This window comes from Bufo gargarizans, chromosome 5 (genome assembly GCF_014858855.1).
Source record: "Bufo gargarizans isolate SCDJY-AF-19 chromosome 5, ASM1485885v1, whole genome shotgun sequence".
NCBI lineage: Eukaryota > Metazoa > Chordata > Amphibia > Anura > Bufonidae > Bufo > Bufo gargarizans.
The window spans coordinates 317,161,514-317,173,826 of record NC_058084.1 but is presented as its reverse complement, the minus strand read 5'-3'; the positions used below and the strand labels follow the sequence as shown (position 1 = coordinate 317,173,826).

The 12,313-nt window shown below is 44.6% G+C and overlaps 1 protein-coding gene across 5 annotated transcripts in view; it reads right to left on the bottom strand.

Moving 5' to 3' along the window:
- Positions 1-12,313, bottom strand: part of FARS2 (phenylalanyl-tRNA synthetase 2, mitochondrial) — a 394,255-nt gene extending 381,942 nt beyond the window's left edge. Inside the window, exons 1-3 of one of the 5 annotated variants that reach the window (XM_044293989.1) lie at positions 12,238-12,313; positions 9,515-9,603; positions 7,602-7,670 (exon numbers count right to left, since the gene is read on the bottom strand). In XM_044293989.1, coding sequence (XP_044149924.1) covers positions 7,602-7,670; positions 9,515-9,603; positions 12,238-12,260 — 181 coding nt within the window. In that variant the 5' untranslated portion in view covers positions 12,261-12,313. Of the gene's footprint in view, positions 1-7,601; positions 7,671-9,514; positions 9,604-11,847; positions 12,106-12,237 lie in introns of those variants that run through there. The other 4 variants (XM_044293992.1, XM_044293988.1, XM_044293991.1 and 1 more) reach the window with 4 other exon arrangements.

Here is a 12,313-nt window from a genome sequence, read left to right as displayed (position 1 = left end):
GGATCCGATCCATGTATCCGTGGATCCGTAAAAAATCATACGGACGTCTGAATGGAGCCATACAGGGGGGTGATCAATGACGAAGGTGATCAGGGAGTCTATATGGGTGATCACCCCTCTGTCATTGATCACCCCCCTGTAAGGCTCCATTCAGACGTCCGCATGTGTTTTGCGGATCCGATCCATGTATCCGTGGATCCGTAAAAAATCATACGGACGTCTGAATGGAGCCTTACAGGGGTGTGATCAATGACAGGGGGGTGATCACCCCATATAGATTCCCTGATCACCCCCCTGTCATTGATCACCCCCTGTAAGGCACCATTTAGACATTTTTTTGGGCCCAAGTTAGCGGAAAGTTTTTGTTTGTTTTTGTTTTTTCTTACTAAGTCTCATATTCCACTAACTTGTGTCAAAAAATAAAATCTCACATGAACTCACCATACCCCTCACGGAATCCAAATGCGTAAATTGTTTTAGACATTTATATTCCAGACTTCTTCTGACGCTGTAGGGCCGCTAAAATGCCAGGGCAGTATAAGTACCCCACATGTGACCCCATTCCGGAACGAAGACACCCCAAGGTATTCCATGAGGGGCATATTGAGTCCATGAAAGATTGAAATTTTTGTCCCAAGTTAGCGGAAAGGGAGACTTTGTGAGAAAATACAATTTCAATTTCCGCTAACTTGTGCCAAAAAAAAAAAAAATTCTATGAACTCGCCAGGCCCCTCATTGAATACCTTGGGGTGTCTTCTTTCCAAAGTGGGGTCACATGTGGGGTATTTATACTGCCCTGGCATGTTAGGGGCCCGAAAGCGTGAGAAGAAGTCTGGGATCCAAATGTCTAAAAATGCCCTCCTAAAAGGAATTTGGGCCGCTTTGCGCATCTAGGCTGCAAAAAAGTGTCACACATCTGGTATCGCCGTACTCAGGAGAAGTTGGGCAATGTGTTTTGGGGTGTCATTTTACATATACCCATGCTGGGTGATATAAATATCTTGGTCAAATGCCAACTGTGTATAAAAAAAATGGGAAAAGTTGTCTTTTGCCAAGATATTTCTCTCACCCAGCATGGGTATATGTACAATGACACCCCAAAACACATTCCCCAACTTCTCCTGAGTACGGCGATACCAGATGTGTCACTTTTTTGCCGCCTAGGTGGGCAAAGGGGCACACATTCCAAAGAGCACCTTTCGGATTTCACAGGCCATTTTTTACACATTTTGATTTCAAACTACTAACCACACATTTGGGCCCCTAGAATGCCAGGGCAGTATAACTACCCCACAAGTGACCCCATTTTGGAAAGAAGACATCCCAAGGTATTTCGTGATGGGCATAGTGAGTTCATGGAAGTTTTTATTTTTTGTCACAAGTTAGTGGAATATGAGACTTTGTAAGAAAAACAAAATAATAATAATAAATCATCATTTTCCGCTAACTTGTGACAAAAAATTAAAAGTTCTATGAACTCACTAGGCCCATCAGCGAATACCTTAGGGTGTCTACTTTCCGAAATGGGGTCATTTGTGGGGTGTTTGTACTGTCTGAGCATTGTAGAACCTCAGGAAACATGACAGGTGCTCAGAAAGTCAGAGCTGCTTCAAAAAGCGGAAATTCACATTTTTGTACCATAGTTTGTAAACGCTATAACTTTTACCCAAACCATTTTTTTTTACCCAAACATTTTTTTTTTTATCAAAGACATGTAGAACAATAAATTTAGCGAAAAATTTATATATGGATGTAGGTTTTTTTGCTAAATTTTACAACTGAAAGTGAAAAATGTCATTTTTTTTGCAAAAAAATCGTTAAATTTCGATTAATAACAAAAAAAGTCTATATGGGTGATCACCCCTCTGTCATTGATCGTTAAATTTCGATTAATAACAAAAAAAGTCTATATGGGTGATCACCCCTCTGTCATTGATCACCCCCCTGTAAGGCTCCATTCAGACGTCCGCATGTGTTTTGCGGATCCGATCCATGTATCCGTGGATCCGTAAAAAATCATACGGACGTCTGAATGGAGTCATACAGGGGGGTGATCAATGACGAAGGTGATCAGGGAGTCTATATGGGTGATCACCCCTCTGTCATTGATCACCCCCCTGTAAGGCTCCATTCAGACGTCCGCATGTGTTTTGCGGATCCGATCCATGTATCCGTGGATCCGTAAAAAATCATACGGACGTCTGAATGGAGCCTTACTGGGGTGTGATCAATGACAGGGGGGTGATCACCCCATATAGATTCCCTGATCACCCCCCTGTCATTGATCACCCCCTGTAAGGCACCATTTAGACATTTTTTTGGGCCCAAGTTAGCGGAAAGTTTTTGTTTGTTTTTGTTTTTTCTTACTAAGTCTCATATTCCACTAACTTGTGTCAAAAAATAAAATCTCACATGAACTCGCCATACCCCTCACGGAATCCAAATGCGTAAATTTTTTTAGACATTTATATTCCAGACTTCTTCTGACGCTGTAGGGCCGCTAAAATGCCAGGGCAGTATAAGTACCCCACATGTGACCCCATTCCGGAACGAAGACACCCCAAGGTATTCCATGAGGGGCATATTGAGTCCATGAAAGATTGAAATTTTTGTCCCAAGTTAGCGGAAAGGGAGACTTTGTGAGAAAATACAATTTCAATTTCCGCTAACTTGTGCCAAAAAAAAAAAAAAATTCTATGAACTCGCCAGGCCCCTCATTGAATACCTTGGGGTGTCTTCTTTCCAAAGTGGGGTCACATGTGGGGTATTTATACTGCCCTGGCATGTTAGGGGCCCGAAAGCGTGAGAAGAAGTCTGGGATCCAAATGTCTAAAAATGCCCTCCTAAAAGGAATTTGGGCCGCTTTGCGCATCTAGGCTGCAAAAAAGTGTCACACATCTGGTATCGCCGTACTCAGGAGAAGTTGGGCAATGTGTTTTGGGGTGTCATTTTACATATACCCATGCTGGGTGATATAAATATCTTGGTCAAATGCCAACTGTGTATAAAAAAATGGGAAAAGTTGTCTTTTGCCAAGATATTTCTCTCACCCAGCATGGGTATATGTACAATGACACCCCAAAACACATTCCCCAACTTCTCCTGAGTACGGCGATACCAGATGTGTCACTTTTTTGCCTCCTAGGTGGGCAAAGGGGCACACATTCCAAAGAGCACCTTTCGGATTTCACAGGCCATTTTTTACACATTTTGATTTCAAACTACTAACCACACATTTGGGCCCCTAGAATGCCAGGGCAGTATAACTACCCCACAAGTGACCCCATTTTGGAAAGAAGACACCCCAAGGTATTTCGTGATGGGCATAGTGAGTTCATGGAAGTTTTTATTTTTTGTCACAAGTTAGTGGAATATGAGACTTTGTAAGAAAAAAATAATAATAATAATAAATCATCATTTTCCGCTAACTTGTGACAAAAAATTAAAAGTTCTATGAACTCACTAGGCCCATCAGCGAATACCTTAGGGTGTCTACTTTCCGAAATGGGGTCATTTGTGGGGTGTTTGTACTGTCTGGGCATTGTAGAACCTCAGGAATCATGACAGGTGCTCAGAAAGTCAGAGCTGCTTCAAAAAGCGGAAATTCACATTTTTGTACCATAGTTTGTAAACGCTATAACTTTTACCCAAACCATTTTTTTTTTTACCCAAACATTTTTTTTTTTATCAAAGACATGTAGAACAATAAATTTAGCGAAAAATTTATATATGGATGTAGGTTTTTTTGCTAAATTTTACAACTGAAAGTGAAAAATGTCATTTTTTTGGCAAAAAAATCGTTAAATTTCGATTAATAACAAAAAAAGTAAAAATGTCAGCAGCAATGAAATACCACCAAATGAAAGCTCCATTAGTGAGAAGAAAAGGAGGTAAAATTAATTTGGGTGGTAAGTTGCATGACCGAGCAATAAACCGCTAAAGTTGTGGAGTGCCGATTTGTAAAAAAGGGCCTGGTCACTAGGGGGGTATAAACCTGTGGTCCTTAAGTGGTTAATAACCCTCCCGACCTCCCACCCTCCTCTGAAGTGACAGCCATCTTTTAAGTCAATTATAAAGTAAGGCATTGAGACCGAAAGAAAAGTGGCTTTAAGAAAATCGGAAACGGTGTGTTTTTAACTTTTTAAATGCGACTTTTTGAAAAAATAAAAAAGTTGCAGGTGTCTCTTTTATGCCACTGTTGCTACGTTATCAAAAGAGGGCGTGGCAAGGGCAGAAATGGGCGTGGCCCACAGCTGAGACACTTATCTTCATTGACACAAGTTTTCTGGTGCAAATGAAGCCAGCAATCTACAGCAGCTCTGAGCCGTCATAGATTTCAGTTTAGGCGCACGGACTGCCAAAGGCTGTGCCTCATTTAAGATGAGGCCTCCACCTCATCACAAATTAGGCGCATCCTCCTACAGCGCAGGATATATCAAGATCGGCATAGAATGCACTGATCTTGATAAACCTCCCACATTGTGTGATTTTATGGCAATGCGAACAACAGATGTATGTTGTCTAAATCGTTGCATTACTATATGGGTGACACATCACTGCAGTGATTAGGTAATGGCTGCAGCGGCCACATGACCCACGTCAAACCTAGATGTTGATGGGGGGAGACCAAGGGGCACCGGGGAAGCAATGAAGCTGAAACCCAGATGCAGGGACCAAGTATGATTCCCACTGCTGGTCCACCACGCTGGGGGGTCTGTAGAAAAGGTCCCCAGGGGTGAACGACAACTTTAAGTAAATGTTCACGAGCAAAATAATTTTTACATGAGGATTATGACTTTAGGATAGGATCCGGCATTCCAGTATTTTGAATGACGGATCCGGCACTAATACATTTTTATGGAAAAAAATGCCAGATCCGGCATTCAGGCAAGTCTTCAGTTTTTTGGGCCGGAGATAAAACCGTTGCATGCTGCGGTTTTATCTTTTGCCTGATAAGTCAAAAAGACTGAACTGAAGACATCCTGATGCATCCTGAATGGATTACTCTCCCTTCAGAATGCATGGGGATAAAACTGATCAGTTCTTTTCAGGTATAGAGCCCCTAGGATGGAACTCAGTGTCGGAAAAGAAAAACGCAAGTGTGAAAGTACCCTAAGGCTACTTTCCTACTAGTGGCACGGACCTCCGGCAGGCTGTTCCGTCGGGTGAACAGCTTGTCGGATCCATCCTGTCGCTAGTGACCGTGTGCCCCCGAAATGCCGCTCCGTCCCCATTGACTATAATGGGGGTGGAGTTCCGGCGGAGGCAAAGCAGCGCACGACGAGAGGCTGCTGGAAAAAAATGTCGGACATGTCGTAGTTTTATTCCGGCAGCCTCTCGCCGTGCACTGCCGTGCCTCCGCCCCCATTATAGTCAATAGGGATGGAGCGGCAGTCCGGGGGCACACGGACATTAGCGGCAAGACGGAACCGACAGGCTGTTTACCCGACGGAACAGCCTGCTGGAGGTCCGTGCTGCTAGTGTGAAAGTAGCCTTAGTTATCAAAGTGTTATTCCCACCCTAGACATTTATGGCATATCCAGAAGATACACCACAATAGTCTGATAAATGGTGGTCCTGTTTCTGGGACAGCATCTGTCCAGAATGCAGGTCTCCCAATCTCTGTCCTACACTGGCCCCCACATCCAGGCAGAGAAGGAAAGTGTACATCTCTCTTAACTCCTTTCTTATAGAGTCACAGAAATAGCCGAGTAATCTAACATTATTGATTTTCTGTGGGTAGCTTCTCTAGGTCTCCACAGACTCAGGGCTTTACACCAAGCCATTCAGAAAACCTTTTCATTCACAGAACTAAAGTTTCTCCACGCAGCTATAGCAAACGCTGCCAGCATGCAATATATATATATTTTTAAATAGATATAATATTATTATTATGAGCAAACATTGGACAGATGGAATCCTAAGGTCTGGGATTATGTGGAAAGAGTCAAATAGAAGAACCTAAGAGAACCTAAGCACTATGCACTCCAGGTACATAATAGGGTGCATTAAAGATCTTCCTTAGATAAAGGCATCTGAAACAGACCTGATTTACATGGCCATATTAAAAATTGTCCTTGTAATGTTCCCCCCCACGATCAATGTATGGTGCTGGGCATTAGTGGCTTCCAACTCCATATGTTTACAGAGGATGGTCCCAAGGAGTGAAACGGGTTGCCCAAGATTTGAACTCTATTCAAAGGACTGGGCATAAATGTCTGGGGGGGGGGGGGGGGTAAGAATCCGACCAAAGGAACCCCAACAAGCATGGGAACGGGGATCCTCTGGCCCTTCCTCTACTATATGAATGGAGTGGCAGGTGAGCAAGGCTGCTGCCGCTCCACTCATGCTCTATGGGACTGATGGAGTCAGCCAATTACAGAGCTTGGCCATCTCCATCAGTTCCATAGAGAATAAATGGCATGGCAAGAATGGGTGTCCTGTATCTCCTTACATAAATGTAGTCGTGCACTCACGCTGCCGCTCCGTTCTTTCTCTGTGAAACTGGTGGAGTTGCCAGACGCCATGCACTGGAATTGGCTATCTCCGGTAGTCTAGAAGAGAATCAATGGAACGGCAGCAATAATGCTCAACCAAGCTCTGCTCATATAGGGGTGGGCACAGGACCCCTGTTCTAGTTATTGGGATAAGTTAAAATCTTGGGACAACCCTTTTAAAGAGAATTTGCCTATAAATGAAATACCCAGTGTAACTAAGTCCTTGAGTCGTTTCATCCTAGCAATGGTTCTCATAAACCTGATGGCCTCATAACTGCAGTGAAAAGGGTTTCCATCCTGCTTTGCCTGTTTCCTGAATTGTAAGCTTTCTTGGTTAATTCAGTCGGAAGCACTCGGCTCTTTAATTGGTAAAAACAGTCACAGCAATGAACCCACCAAGGGCACAGCCAATTAGCATTCTAATGTTGGGACCGTCGCATGCAGACAAAACCCCACCTACCAGTGTTAACACGATTTTAAAAGGAACCCGTCACCTCAAAAACGCATATAAAACTGCCAGCATTACCTTATAGTAGCCCCCAGTCTGTTATTAATCATGTGTTTGATCCGGTAATCTGATGTTCTATACATGACAAAAACTATGTTTTAAGCGCCATCTTGCCGGTCAGCCTGAAGTCAAGGGGGCAGCGGCAACTTGCTTCAAGTCAAGGTAAGCATGCCCCTAACCGCCTAAGCGGCCTGGGATCACGTTAGTCTCACGCATGCGCGGTGTGCCGATGAAACCCAGGTAACTGCAGGAGCCAGAGATGGGGTCGTGCAGTAACAAGGAGCGCACGGCACATACGCGAGACTAATGTGATCCCAGGCCTCACTGCAGGATGTCAATCACACACAAGAGGGGACAGTTAGGGGACATGCTTATCTTGACAAGAAGCAAGTTGCCGCTGCCCCCTTGACTTCAGGCTGACGGGCAAGATAGCGCTGATGGCACTTAAAACATTTTTTGTCATGTATGGAGCATCAGATTACCGGATCAAACACATGATTAATAACAGACTGGGGGCTACTATAAGGTAATGCTGGCGGTTTCATATGCGTTTTTGAGGTGACAGGTTCCCTTTAATGTTAATACACCCGACTTACCTTCAAAACCATGCGCCAGTTGGCCACTGTAGTTGGGTGGGGTTTTGAACTCATGCAGCTGCCGCAATGTTAGAAGACAGACCAAGGAGATAAGACATTTTTTTTTAAACTTTTTTCCCTCATCACATTGTGCAGTATAAATGATATACACAACCATAACAAATATGTAAAAAAATATAAAAATTCACCACTTTTACTTTATAAACACAGTTTGGAGCACATTTATTAAACCAGCGTTTTAGATGCTGGTATTAATAAAGTCCTAAGCTGGCAGTGGATCCGCCGAAGTTATGAAGAGGCGTCAGCCACCGCCGCCTCTGAATGTAAGATGGCTTCCTAGCTGGCATAGAAAATGTTAAATGAGACGGCCCTACTGGCCCGTCCCCTTCCCTGCCCACGATTTTAGACCTGGCGTGAGCGGGGAAAAGTCACAGATTGCGGTGCAACTAACCACTGCGCAGCAATCTGCGCCTGAAATACACCTAAAATAGGCGTATTTTAGTACTTTCTTACTTAGGTGTTTTTTAGAGAACAAAAACAATTCTCATCTCCTCTTTCCCTGAAGATCCAGCACTGGCACAAACGGCAAGCATGCGACCACTGGAGTCAACCAGAGGCCACTGGCATAATGGCACAGCGCTGAGTGGTGAGAACAGTAAAGTAAGGCACATGACTGCTGTGGCCCATGACAAATAGACAGCCTATCTTGTAGCCTTTATGAGTATATCATGTGTCCCATAGTATAATATTGTACTGACTCTTATGTATATGATAATGGAGGCCTTACCGTTCCGAGAAGCCAGCGATAGGCTGTCGTGGGATAAACCTCCCCTGTTGTAATGCCTGCCTGTCAGAAGCTACCACCAGAGTCAACTTGGCGCTTTGGAACTGTTAATTAGGTAAATCCTGTTCCTCACACTCGATCCCACTGAAATTCATGAAGTGCCGAGACACTGTGTCTCTGGGCTACATACAGGAATATGATCTATATAATGTGAGAAGCTGTAACTCATTCCTTTTAAGACCTACATGGTAATCATTTTCAAAATGGCGTTTGGTACATTGTGGGGAAGATCCAAACACCCCATACCTGCATGCATGCGTTCCCACATATTTCATATTTAGTGTCTATACGATCTGCATGATGAAACCTAAATTATAGAACCGTGTCTGTGCCAGTATCTCCATCGGAGAAGACTAGAAGGCATATATTGTTCATATTTCATATCTGTGTACGTGACATGGCCACCAATGGGCCGAAGCGGTTACATGCTGGCCACTGGTAAACAAAAACCAGAAGGACCACCGGAGTGTCGGCGATGGAGCACAAGGGAAAGAAGAAATACGTACTTTTTCTTCTGGATAAGTTGCAAAACATTTTAAAACTTTTTTTTTGTTGTCCCCTGGGAGACAATTAACAATCACTTTAGGAGTTTTCCTGTAAAGAACACTTAGCCCCTATCCACAGGATACGGATGTCTGATCGGTGGGGATCTGACCAGTTGGGCCCTGCCATTCACAAGAACAGGGTTCCTGCGCGCCCCATTTCAAAGTATTGTTTACTGCACTACAATAATTTAGTATTTTAGCCCATTACTGTCTGTCAGGGACTTATTTGTGCCAGCCCTGGGGGTCTATGCTACACACTGAAGAGTTGCCAAAGGCACCAATGGGTAGACAAAGGGAGCCACCTTACATTGTACCTCTTAGCGGCTGCTCCATGCAATGCTGGACCAACGGGGTTAAACGGGCATCACCATGATATAACAATACGTGGATTGCGGGACTGACTAACTCTCTTAATACAACCTACTATTCCATCACAGGGTGGAAGGGGTTAAAAGTCAGCAAATCATTAAAAGCAAGATGCGAAAACCATCTCCAGCTCAGCTCTACATTCCAAGAGTTCTTACCGGAGGTCCTGTGACTGACTGTGGAATACGTTTTCCAACATGGCTGCGTCATGTTTTTCTGGATACACCTTCTGACTCCAAAACATCGTCTGAAACCAGAGAAAGAGAATTAGCTGTGTCGGCCACCATATGCCGTCACCTTCTACGCACACATATGTAGCACAAGCAGCAAGGTACCAATATGTGGTGCTCAGTACTGTATTAAAGGGGGTTTCTGCCCTTGAGATATTGATGACCCATCTCCCGGCAAGGGGAGTCAGAGAACAGCCGAGCCAGTGTGCATGTTGGGAGTGGTGGTCTCACAACAGCTGGAATGATGACGGTTGCTGACAGGTCATCAGTATCAGATCGGTGAGTGTCCACCACCTGGTGTTCTGAAGCCACCGACGGAGTCGGAAACAGTGGCCGCGCCAGGATCCTGTAACTGCGCTCCCATTCAACTACTATAAATACAGCCAGATCCTATCATACAGCCAAGGCCGGTATGATTTTAGATGGTGCCTCGTGCGGTACTTTTTGTTGGTGCCTCCCCTCATATGGCAGCCTGTCATATGGTGTACAAATAAGCAAGCAAAACAGTGCTTCATTATAAGCGCCATATAGTATGGTACCCAGTGGGCTACATTGGACAAATAATATTTCCCTAAAGGGGGTCATTTATTATCCAGAAATACACCTATATTAGGCGTATTTCTGGCCCTGATTGCTGCGCAACTAACCAATCTGAGACTTTCGCCCGCTCACTTTTTTGGCTAAAAATAGTAGGCATGGCGTGGGTGGTGAGGGGGACGGGTTGGCACGGCCGCCTCATTCACGTTTCTCTGTTCTAGGTGTAGAAAATGGTCTGAATGTAAGACCCCTAGGAAGCTGTGTTACATTTAGAAGCAGCGGTGGATCTGTCGAAGTTATGTAGAGGCCGGCACCTCTTTATAACTTCGGCGGATCCTCTGCAAGATATAGGGGTTAAGACCGGCAACTAAGGCTACTTTCACACTCGCGTTTTGGCTTTCCGTTTGTGAGGTCCGTTCAGGGCTCTCACAAGCGGTCCAAAACGGATCAGTTTGCATTCTAATTCATTCTGAATGGAAAAGGATCCGCTCAGTTTGCATCAGTTCAGTCTCCATTCCGCTCTGGAGACGGACACCCAAACGCTGCTTGCAGCAGTTTGCTGTCCGTCTGATAAAACTGAGCCAAACAGATCCGTTTTTTATGACACAATCTGGCACAATAGAAAACTGATCCGTCCTCCATTGGTGTTCAAGACAGATCCGTTCTGAACGGATGCAGACGGTTGTATTATCTGACGTATCGGCACAAAACGCGGGTGTGAAAGTAGCCTAAAACGAACCCCCAAAGTGTCTAAATGCCAACTCTATACAGTAATACCATACACTACAATACTAATGTATCGCACAGTGCCTAAGTAAAGACCCCCATACAATGCTCAAATAATGTCACCATCATGCGGCCAAACTGCGGTTTTATACGTAAGTAATAGAAGGGCGCTTACACGTTTATTTTGCTCTGGTGTTTTTTTTACCACTAAAAAAAATGACAATAACCAACCAGCAATATTTTTTTTTGTTGACCTACATTTTTTGTGATGCTTTTTAGCCCACAGTGGAGACCCAGCTCTAAAAACATGTCCTCCCTTCAAATCACCTCTGTAATTCATATCTGAGGATATTCAATATTCACTCATTTTACCTCTGGACATTCGTGTAAGTCCTTCACATACTCTAGACCAGGGAATCAGAAACTACAACTCCCAGAATGCTTCATTCACTTCACTGGGAGTTAGAAGAACAGCCAAGCATGTTTGCATGCTGGGAGTTGTAGTTTCACCACAGCTGGAGTGCCGGAGGTTGCCGACCTATGCTCTAGTCTAGACCAGTGTTTCCCAACCAGTGTGCCTCCAGCTGTTAAAAAAAGAAAACTACAACTCCCACAATTCCCTGCTGTAGGCTGATAGCTGTTGGCTGCTTGGGCATGCTGGGAGTAGTAGTTTCACCACAGTTGGAGTGTCGGAGGTCGCTGACCTATGCTCTAGACCAGGGGTAGGCAACTCCAGCTGTTGTGAAACTACAACTCCTAGCATCCATACTTGCTCTGCTCTTCTAAGAACTCTCATAGAAATGAATGGAGCATGCTGGGAACTGTAGTTTCACAACAGCTGCAGTGCCGAAGGTTGCTGATTCCTGCGCTAGACACTGGATGGCCTACATCCCCATGCACAGGACGGACCCCGGATTGTCAGAGCCGAAAAAATGTCGGGCTCCCTATTCTACAGAGAATTAAAATATGAGGTGAGAAGATCATAATGTCGCCCTTACACGGCAATATGTGTAACGGTCAGAAGAAGATTAGTCACACTCATGAGCCATGGATGGGCCCCCAATGCTGTGAACCCCTCCACCCCTGAAATAAAGGGTCAAAGGCTCAAAGAAAGCCCCATCACCTAAAAACCATCCTGCTTTATTCCTAGGCTGCATGTCATCAGCTTTCATACTAGTGATGGCAGATCCTAGTGGTGACCAGAGATGGAATGCTTACAATGAGGTGTGTATATATATATATATATATATATATATATATATACTGCCCCCCACTATAGGAACACACGAGGTGACATCCGGAGGGGACACTGGTACAAGACACGGCTCCTCCCTGTCACAGCAGAGGGGAGCCGGGCCACAGCGGACGTGCACAGGCTGCACACTCACGGAAGCACTTCTGTCAGGCTCATGACTGCAGGGTGAATGGAGGCTGGACGCTACACCCCAGTGCGAAGGACCTGTG